Here is a 20,161-nt window from a genome sequence, read left to right on the forward strand (position 1 = left end):
ATAGTTCTGATCAGCTTAACAGAACTATTTTGTGAATACCTAGAGTTCTTGATACATAAAAAAACATTTTCGAAAAATAATAAAATTTAAAAAAAATAGTAGAAATCTACACACACGCACACACGCACACACGCACACACAAATCACAATTTATATTTACTACTTCTCCTTAACTGAATTTTTGGTTCAATCATACCAACTTATGCGAATGATAATAAAACTGTTGAGCTCCAGTATTTACTTATTGAATAAATATAAATTCCATTTCATAAAAACGGTCTTGACATAAATAAAATAAAATATTTAAAATGTAACGTAAAAAGATTAACTAAAGTCGATATTGTAATAAAATTAAAGGATACTAACATCAAAAAAATCATGTGGAACATAATATTATGCACGATCGTGAGCTTGGTGGCCAGCAAGCAGGTCACTTTTGAGAATCACAAAGTTTTCAAAATTGCTGCGGATGTATCAACGCAGACTCAGTTGTTCAATCGTTTAACACTGATTTCTGATGGAGTGAGTATAGATAATTCCAGCATAAAGATTAGAGATAAATAAAAGCAAATTAATATAAACAAAAACCTATATGTTTCTTAAGACATTTGTAACATTTTTATAATCGTATTAACTAAAATTTGGAAAATCAATCTCATAAAAATAACATAACGTACATATATTTCTAAAAATTTGTAAGATCATCTTTATCGACATCAAATTATTTATTATACACAACATTTTGAAGATATAAAAACTGATTAATATGTGTGTGCAAATAACTTTACATATAAGTAACTTCATATTCTGCTAAATAAAATTAAATATCATTTACAGTTTTCTTTCTGGAAGGCATCGTCTGTGAATAAACAAATGCAACTTATGGTAGCCCCATACAAGCTGTCCGAATTCTACGAAATGATGGCGCAGATCCAAGCACCATACGAAGTTTATATTGAGAATGTTCAGACATTAATCAATCGAGGAACGCCAGCGAATGTATCAATGGAATTTGATTTTAAAAATTACCATCCTCTCAAGACAATTTACAAGAATCTAGATGACATGGCAAAGCGATATCCTAATATAGTACAAACTATAGTAGGCGGCAAGACGTATGAGAAACGTGAAATCAAAGGCGTCAAGATTTCTTATAAAGCCAACAACCCTGGAGTCTTTATTGAAGGTGGCATCCACGCCAGGGAATGGATTTCGCCAGCAACTGTCATGTACATCTTCCATCAATTGTTGACAAGCAACAACACGGAGGTCAGAACTCTGGCTGAGAGCCATGATTGGTATATCTTTCCAGTGTTCAATCCCGATGGATACGTGTATACGCACACTACGGTAAGTGCTGTTTTATAATATCATGTAAAGGATTGTCAAGTAGTTTATAAATTAATGCTTAATGAATATTTTATTTTAGAACCGATTCTGGAGGAAGACACGTAAGCCATACGACAACTGTTATGGTGCTGACCCCAACAGAAACTGGAATTACAAATGGAACAGTAAATTTGTATTATTTTAGAAAACTATAATAATCGAAAATTAAATAATATCTAATAAAAAATCGAGGTTTTATTTTCAGACTTTGGAGAGCTTATATAAAACGTGCTTGATGTTATTTAATATGATATGTATTTGTATATAATTTAACATTTTCAGCTGCAGGCGCTAGCAACGACACATGCTCCGAAACTTATGCCGGACCTGCTCCGTTTTCTGAAATTGAGACAAAAAGCATGTCCAAATATATCAATTCTATTTCCAAAAAATTTTACGCGTATATTGCGTTCCATAGCTATTCGCAACTATTGATGTTTCCTTATGGTTACACAACAGATCGTGTTGAAAACTACGATGACATGGTGAGTAATTTTAATCGTATGTAATCATATTTTTATAAATATTTATTAAAAATAAACGAAATTTTTATTTAAAAAAAAAAACAGTTTTAAAGTTTAAAATTACTACTTTCACAGTAGTATAGAAATGTCATATTTTTAGCTCAAATTTATATATATTCTATAATTAAAAAATTAGCAATTACATCATTAGGTACAGTTTCAGCTTTAATGCCCAATTTTTTCACCTGTGGATAATTTTATCCAAGAGATATCTTCCAGAATACAATGAATATATCTCCTGGATTAGTTGTCCGTAATTTATCTGGAATGGAAATGAAAAAATTGAACATATAAGAATCTGTTTTTTTAAATAGTATACGATGACTTTTATTAGAGTTATAAGCAATAAAAGAACGTTTCTTTTATTGAACTTACGAGTAACTCTTATAAAGTAAGACAGAGAATTCTTAGGAATATTTTTAAAAAACGATTTTGTAGAGAAAATTTTAAATTTTTATGTTAAATTATCAAAAATTTGTGCAAATTTTTTTGGACACGATAGAATTCTATAAAGTAAAAAGAAAATTTCCCATTTTATACAGCTTGTAATTTTCTATGCGTAAAAATTACCAAAAACTCAGAAACTAAAAAAATATAGTAACCATTAGGAAGTAAAAACACTTTAAATCTTAAAATCCTGTTTTAAAATTTAAATTTCGTTCATTTTTAATAAATGTATTTAATGAATATATTCTATATATAATTTTGAGTTAAAGGATACGACATTTAACTTACAAGTCAATGCAAACATGATTATGTATATGTATATTGAGAAGTAATATAGATGGTAAGACGGGAAGTTAGCATCTCATTTTTTAAAACGTTTTTTTTTGGACGCAATTCGATAGAACTATTGATAAAACTGATATAGAATTGTAAAACTATTGTGGATGCGAGCAGAACTGGAGTTACTTCATGCGATATGAGATATACCATCTTCACAGACGTCTTATTGTTAACTAACTATTTATAAATAATAATTTAAAACATCATTATACATGAACAACAGAAGATTATTCTAATTAATTTAGACAATTATTTATAAGAAAATAGATCATAAGTTTACATGATTTTTACAATTTTTCAGTACGATATTGGCATGAAAGCGATTACAGCTCTCGCAAAGAGATATGGAACTAACTACACAGTCGGAAGTTTTGCTGAGGCATTATGTATGTATAGAAAATTTATTTTTTCCTCTCTCTTTCTCTGTCTACCTATTGATTTGACTTTATATCTTGTCTACGCTTAAATATTTTCATTTTTCCTGAATGCTTTATCAAAAAGTTTCTCCTTTCTATTATATTAAAATCGTAGCGAAATTAATATAATTATTGCGCACATTTTGAGTTTATGATAATTACACACAAAAATATGATTTTTAAACTTATTCATTTTATATGTAGATTTGGCTTCGGGAAATACTATCGATTGGATAAAAGGCATGTATAACAAATCTATCATCTACCTTTATGAATTACGTGATCAAGGTGAATATGGCTTTTTATTGCCCCCTGAGCAAATTGTTCCAACTGGAGAAGAGACTTTGGATTCTGTCATAGCTATGTTTAATGAAGCAAAATATTCTAACAAATATGGGTACGGATTTGACACCATGCGGTGTTTATATAATTTTCATCACGTTGGTAATGATATGTACATCAACACAGTTTAAATTTAGAGTGTGGGTATTAAACTATAACCCAAGAATAGTCACCTGGGATATTTTCTGCATCCCAGCGTTGCAAAAATGAAGCTTATATCACAATATTTTATCAACTGGAAATTCATATATATTATTTTACAGTTGAAGTTTCCAAAACCTAATGTGCACAATAGAAAGAGTTTATATAACGTCAATTCATAGTACCAATCTACTGAAATCTGTTGAAGTGTAAAAATCTGGATGTTCGTAAAAAATTCAAGTATGGTAACAATGTTTATTATACAAATATTCGAAATATAATGTGATGATATTATAAGAAAGGGTTGCGTGTATTTATAATAAAATTTATAATAAATAGATAAATAATAATGTACTGTAATTGATGTAAAATAGGAAAAATAGGTGATAGCAAATGTATAATGGAGTAATTATTATAAAATCATATAAAATAAACTTTCTAGTAAATAAATTATTCATCAAAATTCATTACAAATTAAAGAATATTTTAAAATTATTAATATTGTTACGTTAAATTTGTAATACAATTTGTAAGGTTCATGTAACATCTTTTAATAAATATTTATCTTAATTTTTATGCAAAAATATTTTAGGTAATTTATATGTTTACATTTATAATTAATTTAATTTATAATTTACTATAATTACAATATAATAAAAAGTGTGTGTGTGTAATTTTTATTATATAATAATTTTATATAACATATTATATAATAGTACATAATACAATAACAGACCATTATTATTGTAACTATATATTATAATATAATAAAAACAAATCATTTTTTAAGATATAATGATATATGTATTAAATTTTATTGTTGCACATTCTCTAGACAATTACACAGGTGTATGTGAAGTTAGCACGACGTTTTATTAATTTCCAAAAAACAATGGTTGTTCCAGTAGCACTTTTCATTGTTCTACTGTTCTTGTAAATATCAAAAAATGTTCCGCACTTTTAATACCAAAAAATCGAAAATAAAGAAATGCCGTGCTAACTTCACGTTCCAGCACGGCACATCTTCCTCTAAAGTATCAGAAGCCATTGAATATTGCGACACTTGTTAAGTGTTCCGGTTAATTTTAGACAAAATATGTTATTATATAAAGTTTCAGGTCAAAATTCCAATAATTAATAACTTTTAAACAGCTTTGAATAATTTTAATCCAAGAAAATGTGTTATGGCAATTTTCAGCGTGTTTGACGATAGTTCTGACTTGTTCTGCTTAGAATCTATGTGGAATAATCATTATCTAAAGTTGTTCCGACTTGCAAACATTTTTTAAACAATTTAACTGTTGTTTTAAAATTGAGATCTATGAAGATGGTACCCCAAAATGTGAATTTTGATGAAATTGACATCGCTTACGATTATCCACCATTTGTCTATTTGTTCACCAAAAAAAAATTATAAATAAATAAAAAATTGTAGCACCCCCATGTGAATTTTCTTTCGAATTACATACGGGATTCGATTATCTACCATGCATACGCGTTTCACCTATAATTTTTTTGTCCACCTTTCAAAAAATGTTATAAACAAATTAAAGTTTAACAATTCGTCACTACAATTCTTTATTTATTTATAATTTCTTTTTCAAGGGTGAACAAAATTTTTTTTTGATAGACAAATGTGGACAAATGATGGACAATCGTATGCGATGTTAATTTTAAAATTCACATTTAGGAGTGCTAGCTTCACAGACCTCTAAGATTGCTATAAACGATCAGAATGACACTTTTTCTACAAGATGGATCAAGATATTAAAAAATCAATAAAAAATACGTAATAGTCGAAACTTTGTTTAAAAATGATTGTCGAGCGTAGAACTCTGTTTGAACTAACGCAAACTATCGCTAAAAGTGCTATAAGCAATAAGCATAACACATTTGTTAAGTATCGAACCGTTTTCTATGTATAAAAAAATGTATAAAAATGGGCAATTATTGGAATTTTGTTTTCAAAGTGCATATATCAATAGATATTTAGTGGAACTATCAGGAACTAATGCTTTTTCTTTTTTAAAAATTGCGGGAACTATGGTCGTGTTTCTATAATTGTTACAACATGATATCCAAGTTGCATTATAAGTTTGCACTAATTTGAGCTATTTTAAATGAAAATTTCTCTTATCGCGAAATTGTGCAATTAAAATAATGTGTACACTCATTATGTTGCAAAGTTCAATCTAAAAATTCAAATAACGTGTATTTTTTAATGAGAATTCGAGAATATATTTGGGTCAAATTAATAAAGGAAGTATAATGTATAAATTTTTTTTTTATAAAACGACAAAAGCTTTCTTAATAAATAATAATAATAATCAAGAAATATGTAATGTTTCAGTGTTAGATGTTATTGTGGAAATAATTCTTATAAAACAATAGGAGTAATAATAAGGGCAATGAGCCAAATACTAAACGCAAGAAAAATTTTTCAAATTAAGTATAATATAAGTATAATATAAAATTTAAAATTTAATACAGACGTTTCAACTATAATTCTTATAAATCACATATGTTATCATAATTTTTATCGAGTTATCCTCAGTACTCAAAATTTGACTTATTATATTCCTAACGCATTATTTTAAGACTCGATTTTTTATTATCCGATTAACTTGTGGTTAAACATAAATTGATGTTTCACCTAATGGGTTTCGTCTATATGATATCATAAATGAAGCCTAAAATATCAGGTTAAGTCTAATGATAAGTTAATCACATAATGAAAAACAGGATCTAAAATAGATATATAATAAGACAAAAATATATCTCTTAAACAAACGTTCACATAATCAAAAAGTTTATCAAATTTACATTCAACCTTTATAGTCTGTCAATATTACATTCGTCTCTGTTAGTTCAAGTTCAAATTACTCGCCGCAAATAATTTCATCAAACATTTCGTCAAATTATGCCCATCATCAGTGGAGACTTCTTCTAAGAGCCAATCATGATATTCTTTGAGATATAAGTCCTAGTTCCTAGTAGAATATTCAAATGATTTATTAAAATTTGTGAACTAGTTAACTTTACATCTATTGTCTTTAAGTATGTATAAATTGTAAAGTGTGGAGATACTAATTAATTATTTAAAAAAACAATGAATTTAAAATTGTTTCTGTATGTTAACCATAATTATCCTTTAACTTCTTTAAATTTCGTCATATTGTATAAGAGTATCACTCTAATTTGCACTATCAAAGTCACATAAACAATTAGGTATTGTTTCATAAAATAATTACAAGTACATAGAAATACAAGCAATTATTCTTGACTTTATACTATCCAGATATTTACATTGACAATTATTTTTTTATTACAAAATAATTACTACATGAATAGAAACACGAGTAAATATATTTTTAGCTGGAAATTCGAGAATATATATCCTTTTAAGTAAATTATGCAATATACATACATGTAATTTTAATTGAAACAATTTTGTATGATAATTACAACAAATTTTCTACGTCAATAGAAACCTTGATCGCGCAAATTAGTTCGATAATGCAACTTTGGCAGCGTGGGGAACTGCATATTTATAGTGGCACAAAGACTTTGCCATAGCAAGTCTTCATCAGGTATGTTAAAAATTCTAGTTGTATTTTGAAACTTCCATGCACTAAAAAGTATTTACTTAGTTGGTGTGTCCAATCACCATTACTATTACTTATTGTAATAAAATACAATATATTCTTTTCATGAGATTCTCAGTTGGAATCTTAGATAAAAACTTCTACATCTTTCGAAATTACCGAGATAATTGCTTTAAAGTAAATTCGTTTTTTTTCTCGAATTCTACCTTCATGACTGACTAGATATTTTCAATTGAATATGCATCAGAAGATTGAGAAAATCAATCTATCTCGACGATGCTGTTTTTTCATTTGTGAAAATCTCATGATGAGGCAAAGCATGATGTCAAGCTACAATCAATAGTAATGATTGAACGTCATACTAACAATAAATATATGCATTTTAATATATATAATGTATTTTCAAAATATAATTTAATTCTTAATGTATTATTTCTTTTAGAGAAATCTTTAAATTTATTAAAAATTTATTTAAAAAATTTCTATTTTTTATCTTCGTAATATATTATAAATTTTGCCATAAGATTATTTTAATTTTTGACTCTTATGCCCTTTATTCACTTTTAAATTTATTTATTAACAAGAGTCCTTTATACATATTTTTATTTATTAAAAAAATTTATTTTTGTGTTACTGACTAAAAGTATAAGTGAATAAAAAACATTACATCAGTCATTGCTTGCGCTACCATTTTATAAGAAGCGAGGAGTTAAATTATTTTTTTTAAAAAAAGATTACTCATAAATCATATTGATTACAAGAATTAAATATATTTTGTTGCTCATATCACAATCAATATTGCTTATAAGTAGATAAGTTGTATTGTATAAAAATTGTTTTTCGATATAAATAATAAAAAATTTATTATATTCGTGACGCGAAAAAATGAACGACAACTGAAGATAATTCGTGCATTAAAATTAAAGAAATCTGTGATCATCATGTGGAAAATAATATTAAGCATGGTCGTGGGCCTGGTGATTGCCGAGCGGATTACTTTTGACAATTACAAGGTCTTTCAAATTGTAATGACTACAGATACACAGGTTAAATTGCTCAACCAATGGGTAAACGAAAATTCTGATGATGTGAGTAGATTGTTCAAGCATAAAGATAAAGGCAAATTAATATATTTTGTACAAAGAGCTATCTTTTTTATAAGTTTTATAATGGTCATATTAACAAAATAAAAAAAATGTTATTGATTATATTAACTAAAATTTGAAAAAATTAACTTCATAAAACCAGTATAATATATGTAAATGTTTAACATTCAAATAATAAGTTTCGCTTATAAAGAACTCCATTACTGATAAGTTATTACATTTTTAATTTAATCAAACTGAAAAATAAATATCTTTAATTACTATTAATTTTTTAGTAATTGTACTTTAGTAGATATTTTTATGCACAGAAGAATAAGATATGAATTAATGATGTAAAGAAATTGACATAAAAAAAACATAAAATATTACAGTTTTAGTCAATTTGACCGCAGCCATTTTTTCCATATAAATAGTGTAAAGTCCTTTAATGATCACATGATCTATATTTACAATATTTAGAAAATATAAAACTTAATAAATATGTAGATAACTAATTTTTTAAACTAATATTATATTTTAAATAAATAAAATTAAACATTATTTACAGTTTTTCCTCTGGAAAGAACCGTCTGTGAATAAACAGGCAGATCTTATGGTAGCCCCGCAGAAATTGCCCGAATTCTATAAATTCATGGCACAAATTGGAGCATCCTATAAAGTTTCTATTAACAATGTTCAGACATTAATCAATCAAACGGCGACCGCAAGAGCATCAGATACATTTAATCTCCAAAATTATAATACTCTCGAATCAATTTATGAATATTTAGACACCTTGGTAAAGAAACATCCCGGCAAAGTAGAAATTATCAAGGGCGGCAGATCATATGAGAATCGTGAAATTAAAGGTATCAAGATTTCCTTTTCTAAATGCGACAATCCCGGAATCTTTTTCGAGAGTGGCATTCACGCCAGGGAATGGATCGCGCCAGCGACTGTCTTGTATATAGTGAATGAATTGCTGACAAGCACTGATAGGCACATCAGAGCTATAGCTGAGAGCCATGATTGGTATATCTTCCCAGTGTGCAATCCTGATGGATACGTGTACACGCACACCACGGTAGGCAGTTTTTAATATCTAGAGCTGCTTTTCCAATCATCGGACCAAAAAAATAGTGACGATTTCTTACCGACAAAAAAGTGACAAAAAGTAATCTATCAAGTAATGGCAGCGCCAAAAATATAGATCATCGTTCAGTATTTATAGAATTTATAAATCAGTAATTTATAAATTAATGCTTTTCATTACATGAATATTTTACTCATTATAGAACCGATTGTGGAGAAAGACACGTAAACCATACAGCGACAACTGTTATGGCACCGACCCCAACAGAAATTGGGGTTACACGTGGCAAAGTAAATTATATTTATATTATGTCAGAATAAGTAAAAAATTAAATAGTATCTAATAAAAAGTCCAAGGTATTTTAACTTTGGAAAGTTTTTATAATATTAAGACTGGAATTCGATATTTCTTATAATATTTGTTATATTTTTATATATAGTATTTATATATAATTTGATATCTTCAGGTGGAGGTAATAACAGTGACCCATGCAATGAACTTTATCCTGGACCTAAGCCCTTCTCCGATATTGAAACAAAAAGTCTGTCCAGATATATCAAATCCATTTGTAATAAATTCTACATATATTTCTCGTTCCATAGCTACTCGCAACTATTAATGTTCCCTTATAGTTACACAACAAATCACACTAACAATTATGACGACTTGGTGAGTAATTTTATTTATAAGATAAATTTTTAAACAAATTTATAATTTGTAGAAACTTATATTATATTATTATATGCTTTGAGATACTTATAATAAAATAATTATGTATAAAGAAACAGTGTATTGAATTGATAAAACAATGTAATGATAATTACAAAAAAAAAACGAATTATTTTCTCTCTAATGATAATAACAGAGAAAACACTTAGTTTTCTTTGTAATTGTCATTATCGTATTTCTCAGTGAGATAGTACATTGAAAAAAGTGTTTAGTTATAGCCATCAAATATTGAGTGAAATAATTTCACTCAAGTTGAGGTAATAGGTATAAATAAACATAATTTTATCTTTACAAATATTTACTAAGCATTACCGTAAGTGATACATTTGGAAATACTTACTACATATTTGAAAAGGTAAAATTATCTTTAGTTAACATATATTACCTCAATATTTAGTTAAAATTATTTCACTATATATATATATATATATATATATATTTAATAGCTACAACTAGATTTTTTCAGTGTATTGTTATCTAAATTATGAGTCAATAGAAATATGATGATATAAGGTGCCCCTTCAATCAGTGCCAAAACAACTGTAGCACATGAGAAAAAGTCGAAAATGTGTCTAATAAACATATGTTTGATTTGATATGGTACAAACTATCGAACATGCTATATGAATGTATAAGAAGACAATATTTACAAACTTAATAATAATTCAGTTTAGTAATTGATTCAATACTACGCAAAACAAATTTAAAATAGAACACACACACACACACAGAGTGGTTAATATAATTTTTATAAGAAATAATTTGAAACATTGTACATGAATAATAGAACATAATTCCAATTATTCGATACTTATTTACAAAAATAATGGAAGATACGAAGTTTACATAATTTTAACTCTTTCAGTATAATATTAGCATAAAAGGAATGACAAGTCTCGCTAGGAGATATGGGACTAACTACACGATCGGACAAATTGCTGAGACAATATGTACGTACAAAATTTATTTTGTCTTCTCTCTCTCTCTCTTTTCCTCCCTCACCCCTCTCTGTCTCGACATTAAATAAATGAACTTTCTCTCTTCATTTTTAAGCTATATAATTATCTGTTTTCTTTTGTAATCACTTATGTCTAAAGAACCGAGCATATTTAACAAACAATTCTTTATATACGTATTTTATAGTTATTGCGAAAAATATCCATCTGCCGCCAGAATTCGAATCTGAACCTTATGTATATGTGTACATTCACACCGAAATATTATTTAAGCATTAAAATCGAGTTCAGACCAATAAAACTTTTTTGGTACTTATTAGTTACATATTGTGTGTATTCACATTTACCTATCTTGTATTTTATTCTCTATTTTGTTGTTCATCATACCTAAATATTTTTTATTTTTCTGAATTAGTTTATTGTGAAGAATCCCTTTTTTATAATGTATTATAAAAGCATTGTAAAATTACAATATTTATATTGCATTCCTCGTTTAAGAAAATTTTAATTGGATTAAAAAATGTGATTCTTCATAATTACTCTTTTTATATTTAAATGCGGCTTCTATTATTTTTAGATGAAGCTTCTGGCAGTAGTCTTGATTGGGTCACTTTCGCTTGTGGAACACGTATCCTGTTTGCTTATGAATTACGTGATCAAGGCGAATACGGCTTTTTGTTGCCCCCTGAGCAAATTATTCCAACTGGAGAAGAGACTCTTGATTCTATCTTAGCAGTAATAAAAGAGGCAAAGACACTTGGATATTCATAGATTGAGTATAGAGAAATAATTAAAAATAGCCTGAATATTGATGGCATATTTTTAACGATTTATTAATTTTTTCTACAATAATATTTACATCATTTGTAATATAATAAATTTTAGTATTTCCGTTATTAACAATATGTCGTTTCGAATTAAAAATTATAGATTTGTAAATATGATTAAATCATAAATAATATAAAAATGATGTTTGTCTATATTTCCATTAAAAAATTTTCCTATTCCACCTCAATACTCTGGAATACTCACAACAGGCCAGCTCGCATATATAAGTATACGAAACGGTCTCGCATTATAAGTTCGAGGCGCTACATGTCTCTTGATGTCTGAAGCAAGCCTACGTTGCAACGATTAAGTTTTCGTAGAATAAGGTTACCCGGAGGACTTGCTTAATCATAATTTAGACGTCTGCGGAGAGAAATTTGTGTTGTACTGAAGAGAGACTCGCAGACTCGCAATTACTTTGCGTACATATTATGACAACATATTGCAACTTCAAAAAGATTGATAACATTATAACGCCAAAAATTTAATTTCATTTATGTTATATTAGTCATATCTTCTTTGAAGATATAGATAAAAAAATTTCTGTTTGTATAAATTAAACAGAATTTAAGGAATAACTTATCAAACTCTTTCAAAATTATTTATAATGTTACACAAAGATTACAATCGTTGAGAGAAAACATTTATTTGAATCAAACAATTTGTAGAACTATCTTTATTCAGTGATTTCAGCGAATCCGAGATTGAACAGACAGTCCCGTCAATTTTTATCAGTGCCTTGCAACGTGTGTTCGTAAAGGACGTTATTTTCTTTTGGTAGCGTGTATATATTTTACCGAAAATAAAATGGATCGTAGCCAAGCGCGATGCGCATGCAGAGAGTTGCTGAGGAAAAAAATCATAGCGTTCGGTTTCGTCCTTATGACGATATATGATGCAGATGATTTAAATTGTAGACTATAGCACGTGCATTAACGAAATTATACTGAATACTAATCCAAGGGATTTCCTTATCGGAATATGCGAAATAAAAACAATTGTAATTTTATTAGCGTAAATTAAAATATGCAAATGTAGCACTTTTATTACTTTCTTTCAATTAAAGATATTGCCATTCGCGTTTTATTTTTGCAAAGTAGTTTACAATTATTTTAAAAGACCTTTTTGTTATAGAGCTATTACGCAAATGCGAAATGGAATTGGCAGAACGAATGATGCGAAAGCCGCATCTCGTCGATATCTTCGAAAAATATTGACGCGCGATATCGGTGTTAAATTTTAATTTAACAGGAAGCGCGGGCCGCACACCTGGAAACAAGGCACAATAGTGCATTGTCCGCGCGCGCGAGCGTCGGATTTAATCACGGATGTGCCCGCATTTGTCAATTTCCATAGTTCGATTCTAAGCTATCCACGGCGTACTCGCCCACGGTCTGGGTCGTGTATACATCGATGCATCTGGTCGAACGCGGTTCGTTGCATCCGGCCTACATTGCCGTACATGCGGCGCGCGTCCAAGGAAATGCGAACCACTAAATAGCCGTGTAACGCGGATCTTACATAACGCTAATGCAGTGGCGATCGCTGTCACGCGACTCCTCCTTGGAGCGAGTTACTCGCGATACATGCAATAAATTAACGTTGCCTTCGATCTTTTAGCTCGATTTTGATAAAGTCATCTTGCTTCAAATACGTAAGCGAGCACATGAGATTTGTACGAAGATTTGTATCGTGTAACTAAAAGATAGTGTAATGTAATCTGTTTCAGTATATTATATTTTAAACATAATGAAAAACACAGGTAATAGGAACAGGGAATAAGAGATCTTTATCTACCAGAAAAACCGCTACAGTAAAAAATTGTATATTTGTGTTAGAAACAGTCCTTTCAAGCTTCTTGTTAAAATTTTATGTTTTATGAATTTTTAATACGAGGATAATTTAATACGAGGATAATTTAATACGAGGAGTGTTAATTTAACATAATGCGTAATTATTTGAATTATTTGTGTTAAATTATTGTAATATTCAATATTTTTTAATGATAAAATAATACAATTTATGAATAAATAATACAAAAATAATACTTTTTAAAACGTAAATTTTAAGATAAATTATTAAAATTAATTAATGTAACATTATAAATATTAATTTTTAAGATAATATGTATTTATGCTATTTTCTATCTTATTCATCTTGTGTTACATTAACACAAAAATTTGAGTTTTGTTGAGGACACGTGAAATGCGTTGCATTTATGCGTTCACAAATTTTCCAATTATGCATGTATACTACAATGCACGGTTTTTAATAGTTTCTATAAAGAAATACAAATCTATTATTCCCGGTTTTTCTATTACCATGTGCTTTTCACTGTGTTTAAGGCTTTACATTCATTAGCGTTAATTGCATCCGATAAAAGAGAGAAAATTAAGGCAATTGAACGAACCGCGAAATAAGTTGTCGCCGTAATGAAAAGCGTCACAAGGCAGCCTGTTTATGCATTCACGAATTTCATGCACGCTGTGGCCTGAAAAAGAAACTCGAGGACATTGCCGAAGCTTCGTTGGCCCACACGTATAACGGTATATATATAGCTGCACCTTTTACGTGCATACACGCCTTTAACCAACCGATACGATAAAATCGGACGGAGAACAATGCGCAGCGATAAGAAGTGGTCTCGTGTATGTGTGCGTGTGCGTATCGACCAAAAGTATTTTTAAGTGTGAGTTGATAAGAACAGAATTGATATTAGTGATTCTCCGTGCACCTCTACCGAGAATAAAACCGTTCCAACGTTTAAAACACAATCAGAGCGCGAAAAATGTTTTCCTGAAACTAAGTGATAAAAATTTAATACCATATATATGAAGATGCTTACGATTTCCGCAACGTCGCGCGGCAATACGTATACGAAATGTTCTACTGCATTTACTGAAATATCGCAGAATGTGCAAACTTCGGGGTAGTTTCAAAACAACAACCGTGTTCGACAACAATGTCAATAACAAGTCCGCTTGGAATTCGCGAGAAAACTTCCCTTAATTCGCTTCCAAGTTTTGCGATTCAAAGTACGCATATGTGTACTCGTACAGTACACGTGCTACAGCTGTCAGTTCTTCTGCAGGATACCCGAAAAGTTTGAAGGGGAGCCTAGGGCCGGATTCTCGACGAGTTCATTTGAGACAGACACGAGCTGTTACGAGAACGGAGGGAGGGGAGGGGGAAGAAATCGGCGTTACGAGAACGAAGCCGTAGAATTGCGCGTAAGAGAAGGGGCGGAAAATACCACTCTATGTACAATGTATATGACATCTCGATCGATATCAACGAGTCACAGGTAACTTTGTTCGTAGCTCTTCCTTTTACAATAAGAAGATTCTCGGATGGATGAATCAACTATCCCTTCTCTCTCACAAAGTACTATGGAGATAAGATAACGACGAGCATCTTGAATAATACGCTGATGAATCCGAGATAGAAATCACCTCATGATCATCCATCAAAAACTCGAAATGAGTTCACATACACTGAGAAAAAAATATCGTAATTTTAAAGAAATATTTCTTTGAAATTAAGATTTTTTTTCATTGCACGTTGAATTGAACGAGACGATCACAAATGAACATCGCTTTGCATCCGAGAAGGAATCTCAGAAGACATTTTCAAGCTGAATCGAATACTTGATAAAAATGATATTTATTTAGCATAAAGGAGCGATTGAAATGAAAAAATTTTGCGTTTCTCGCAAAAAGAACGAGATCTTTTGGTAAAGATATAGTGCATTCATGAAGAAAAACCGTCGTAGAGTGCAAATTTCATTGAAAATATCAAGAGCAACGTGAGAACAGAAGTTACGTTCCATGTGATTATCACACTCGGCTTTCGAACCGTAATCTGTACGTAACGTTATAGCAGGCTATCGGTGAAATGCGATCGCGGTGTATTAATTACGCATCGGCGCGCGTTTTATTTCTCCTCTCTTTTTTTATACGAGTCGACTCAGTGAAAAAGAAACGGTCGCGATAAAACCGATTCCAAGTGTACGATTGCAATGTGCATGCGTCACCGCGACGATAACGTTCGCGAAGAGACGGTGAGAGGCAAGTTATCGTTCATTCAGGCTCCATTGTGAATTCGTTTTGGCACAATCGCGTGAAATCCTCTGCGACCTTAATTTCGAAAAATATACCGTATAACGAATACAAAAATATTGTACTCTAAAAAAATATGGATGTGGATTTAACTCCATGCGGTTTTATCGGAAACATCAGAACTTGTATAAAATCTGAGGAAAAGTGAGATCTTGTATTAATTGGAAATTTGGTGAAAATTGAAAAATTAGTTGATTCAATCAGTATAACTTTCAATCAAAAATGAACAAGTCAAATTTCTTATAGGAATTATCAGATAAGCATGATTAATTCTTTTTTCTGATATTAAACTCAATAAATAGAATTTCTTATTTATTGATTTTTTGTGATAGAATTCTAATCGTTGTCATTAAGAAGTGCACAAATTTTGATATTTCTGATAATACTTCAGATTGTACATTTTGGCACACGCATGTTCTAGAAATTAAAAATAGAATTTCAAAAACTATACTGATTGAAAAAAAATTCTGATTGAAGATAAACGAATCAGTAGATTCTGATCATATCAATCAGAATTCCAGATATCATAATGAAATATTTGGTTATCTCCGATTATTGAATAACTAGAAGTTTTAGAATTCCAACTGAGAAATAACTAAATCAATATATTTGAGTCTGAAATGTTCTAGTTAAAAAAATATCAAATCCTATCATGATAAAACTAAATATTCTGCTAGGTTTCAAAATGTATTCAACTATACATCTTGTTGGTATAATCGAGCCACTTTTCTCAGTGTACATATTACAAATTTTCATATGCAACATAGATTCAAGAATATAGTCGTCGCTGGACGCTACTAAAAATAGTTGGTTGGCCACGACATCATTGGATATAATAAAATGCGAGTCTACCGAGCGTCATACATCCTAAGAAATGATGGGAAGTTTCCCATAGTCTCACGAAAGGGTTGATATTATCATCCATTGTGCGGAAACTCAGGTGTGTTCGAAATAGAAAATAACGTCGACTAATTGTAAGATTACATTAAGACGTCAGATCAATCACGTTAATAAATCGAATGGAGATATGAAGCTGACACATTGAAAAACTGGGAGGCACGATTAATCAAACGTCTCTATCCTCCTTTTTGAATCGATTGCGAAGAGATGTAAACACGTGTAGCGCGCTGTCGCACGGTCGAGCGAGCATCTGCCGAGAGACGAGAATGCGAGGCTCTCTCATCAAAATTGACGGGATTACAACGAACAGGCTCATTAATGTCATTGTTGTGGCTTGCGAAACCGGTGCATGCAGCGCGGTCCAAAACAGATCGCGAATTCCGCAAGTTACGCAATGTTGCGATAGTAAGGCGATATAACGGTAAACCAATCGCGAGACTGCTACATCAAACTGATAGAATTATTGTAGCTGATAAAACCTTGTTGTGTTTCGATGGCATTTATCGCGACTCCTCAAGAACGTGAGACAATTAAACGTGCATTATCAACAAAAGCAATACCTAAAGAATTTGCTGATTTTGCTTCGGGGCTTCGCGTATATTTTATAAAAAGATTATTTTCACTGTTAATTACATTGAAGAAAAAAAATGGTTGATTTTTATGATAAATAACTTTAAACAGTACTAAGCAAACATTTTAACTCGCATTAAATAAATAATTACTTAATAAAAAATAATAGTTAACATACGTAATGATTCTATCAAATAAATGCATGTTTACATTCAGTAAAAGTTTACTCAGGCATTCTATTCAAATAGGTATTCATTAAAATTTAAAATTTAGTAATTTTTTCAAAGTAGACAGGTATAATGAAACGCACTGACGGCTGCATAACATATTATGTATTATTAATGTCAAATAAGATCCTAAATAGATAGAGCGAACGTTCTTGAAGAATAATTTATCTACACAAAGTAACTAACATAGTTACTGCAATATCTAATTAGAGAGATTACGTATATGAAATTACATGTACGAAACGTTTACGAAAGATATATCAGTGCGGTGTATAATTACAAATAATAACACATATGTCAAATCTAATTAGAACTAGCGTATGAACTTTTAATTAACGAACTATTGTCACAAATAGACATTAGCAATCTCATTCTTCCCAGTTCGACATATACGTTTCCATAACGATGCGAACAGGACTTGAAATATTCCATTCTGTGAATCCATTCGAGGCCACACTTCGACGTGTCAAAAATAAAATGCACCAAATTTTACACCCACGTAAAACCAATTCTCGTTGAATGCTAAGTATCTTTCGAATCTATCGAGTACGAAAGCGATACATATCGTTATTTATTGAACGTTCGGGAACGGTATTCTTTCAATGTTGGACAAATGTGCAGTTTAATAGCAGGATGTGCAATAATTAAAATGCAAAATAATACGAAGGTACAACATATAAATAAACTAATAATTAATAGAGAAAGTAATAAACAAATGAGAGAGAGAGGGGGAGGGCCGGGAGGAGCGAAGGGGGAGTTGATAGCGTACCAGCTGTGCGCAGAAAGGGAGGTTAGGTTAGGAATGGCGTTTGGGGGTCGCGGGGTCAACCCCGCGGGATCGAACGACCCGATCCGCGGTGGAACGCGTGACGCACGCAACGTAACACAGACAAAGATGGTACTCACCTCGTTGAAGGCCATCTTCTTCGCTATGCTTCCGGACTCGCGGCTGCTTCCGGCGCCTCCTTGCCCCACCGCTCCAACGGAAGAGTATCCTCGCAGGGAGCTGCCGGGCTAGTAGTCCCAGCAGCGGTAACAGCAGAAGCAGTAGCAGCTGATTCCACCGGACGTCCAGAGGGGATGATCTTCCAGGGGAGGGCGACAGCGCATCGAGGTCGCCGATGGCCCTCGCGACGCGACCTCGACGACGACAACGGCGACGGGAACGACGGAAACACTCGCGGCGACCGACCCGTCTGACAAACGACCTCCGCGACACACATACGTCACGGGAGAGTAGCGACCGCGATCACCTTCTCGCGAGGGAATCCCCACGAGAGCACGCACTCCGGTCGTTTAGTATTTATTTTTCCTTCCCTCTCGTCGCTCGTTACCTCTCTTCTGATTCTCGACGGGCTTCTCTTCGCTCACTCGTCGCGCCGCGTTGCCGATCCGCTGACCTGCCGGGGGGATCGCGGCCGATCTGGCATTCCTCAGGTGGGCACCGTACGCGGGAGCGCCTCTTCCTGGAGCAGCGACGGTTAGGGTTAGGATAAGCACAGGATGGTCTCGTTGCCGGCTTCGCGACGCGGATGGCGACAGCGGATCGCGACGACGATGACGAGGACGGAGCACGACACGGGGAACACGCAGACACCGACGCGTTTCACGCGACGTTACCGCGGCGCGTGGGCGATGTTAACGTCAACCGCGGACGAGATCAGCGCGCAATCACGACGACCGTCGGCAACGACCGCGCGATCGTCCGCGACCGTTTCTCGGCACTGCTCTTTTTATCCTTTCCTCCCCTTTTTCCTCCTCGTGCGTATTTATATCCACGGCAGAGGTATCCGCAAACAGACGGGCGCCATCTTGCTTTCTGCCAGTCGCCAGCGGAACGAACCGGAATGGCGCGATCGCGGGACGAACGGACGAAAAGAACAGACCGGACGCGGCACAGCTGGCAGCGTGAAACGTCGGGAACTGCCCGCTAGTGCTGCCGCGCGCGGTTATTAGACCGGCGAAACGCGCCGGAATCGAACTGACTGAACGCGCGTTCGAATCGGCGCGCGCGCGATTCTCCGAGTGCGGCCTGAAAGCAGCTGAAAGTGGCGCGTTAATGCCTTCAGACCGCTTCGGTTTAATGCTATTAAATCCCAACTGCGTGAAGGATATTCAAATCGTAACTCAGAGCTGTGGGAGCAGAAGTTTTAAGAACTTTTATTACAGCTATTGTAGAGATTGGAGCTAATTTTTATTTCAACATATCGTATGGGTTATGTTGAGACGAAAGTTCGCAACGCTACAAACTTCAGAGTTCAAGCAACTTTATTAAAAATTAGGCTCTGCGATCATAATGGAGGAAATGTTAGGAATAGGACTAAACGTTAAGATTTTATTATCTATCCAGATATCATAGTTTCACTGGAATACACGATTTCTTGATAATTTGAAATCTTAATATTGATTCCTATATCCTTAGATAGGAATTTAAGGTCCTCCGCACAATGGA

The 20,161-nt window shown here is 32.2% G+C and overlaps 1 protein-coding gene across 1 annotated transcript in view; it reads right to left on the minus strand.

Annotated features, from left to right (window-relative positions):
• GckIII (Germinal centre kinase III) overlaps positions 1 to 18,662 on the minus strand; it is a 126,254-nt gene extending 107,592 nt beyond the window's left edge. Inside the window, exon 1 of the mRNA XM_018538558.1 lies at positions 18,616 to 18,662. Coding sequence (XP_018394060.1) covers positions 18,616 to 18,630 — 15 coding nt within the window. The 5' untranslated portion in view covers positions 18,631 to 18,662. The remainder of the gene's footprint in view (positions 1 to 18,615) is intronic.
• Between the last annotated feature and the right edge of the window lie 1,499 nt (positions 18,663 to 20,161).

This window comes from Cyphomyrmex costatus, unplaced genomic scaffold (assembly GCF_001594065.2).
Source record: "Cyphomyrmex costatus isolate MS0001 unplaced genomic scaffold, Ccosl1.0 scaffold193, whole genome shotgun sequence".
NCBI classification, from domain to species: Eukaryota; Metazoa; Arthropoda; class Insecta; order Hymenoptera; family Formicidae; genus Cyphomyrmex; species Cyphomyrmex costatus.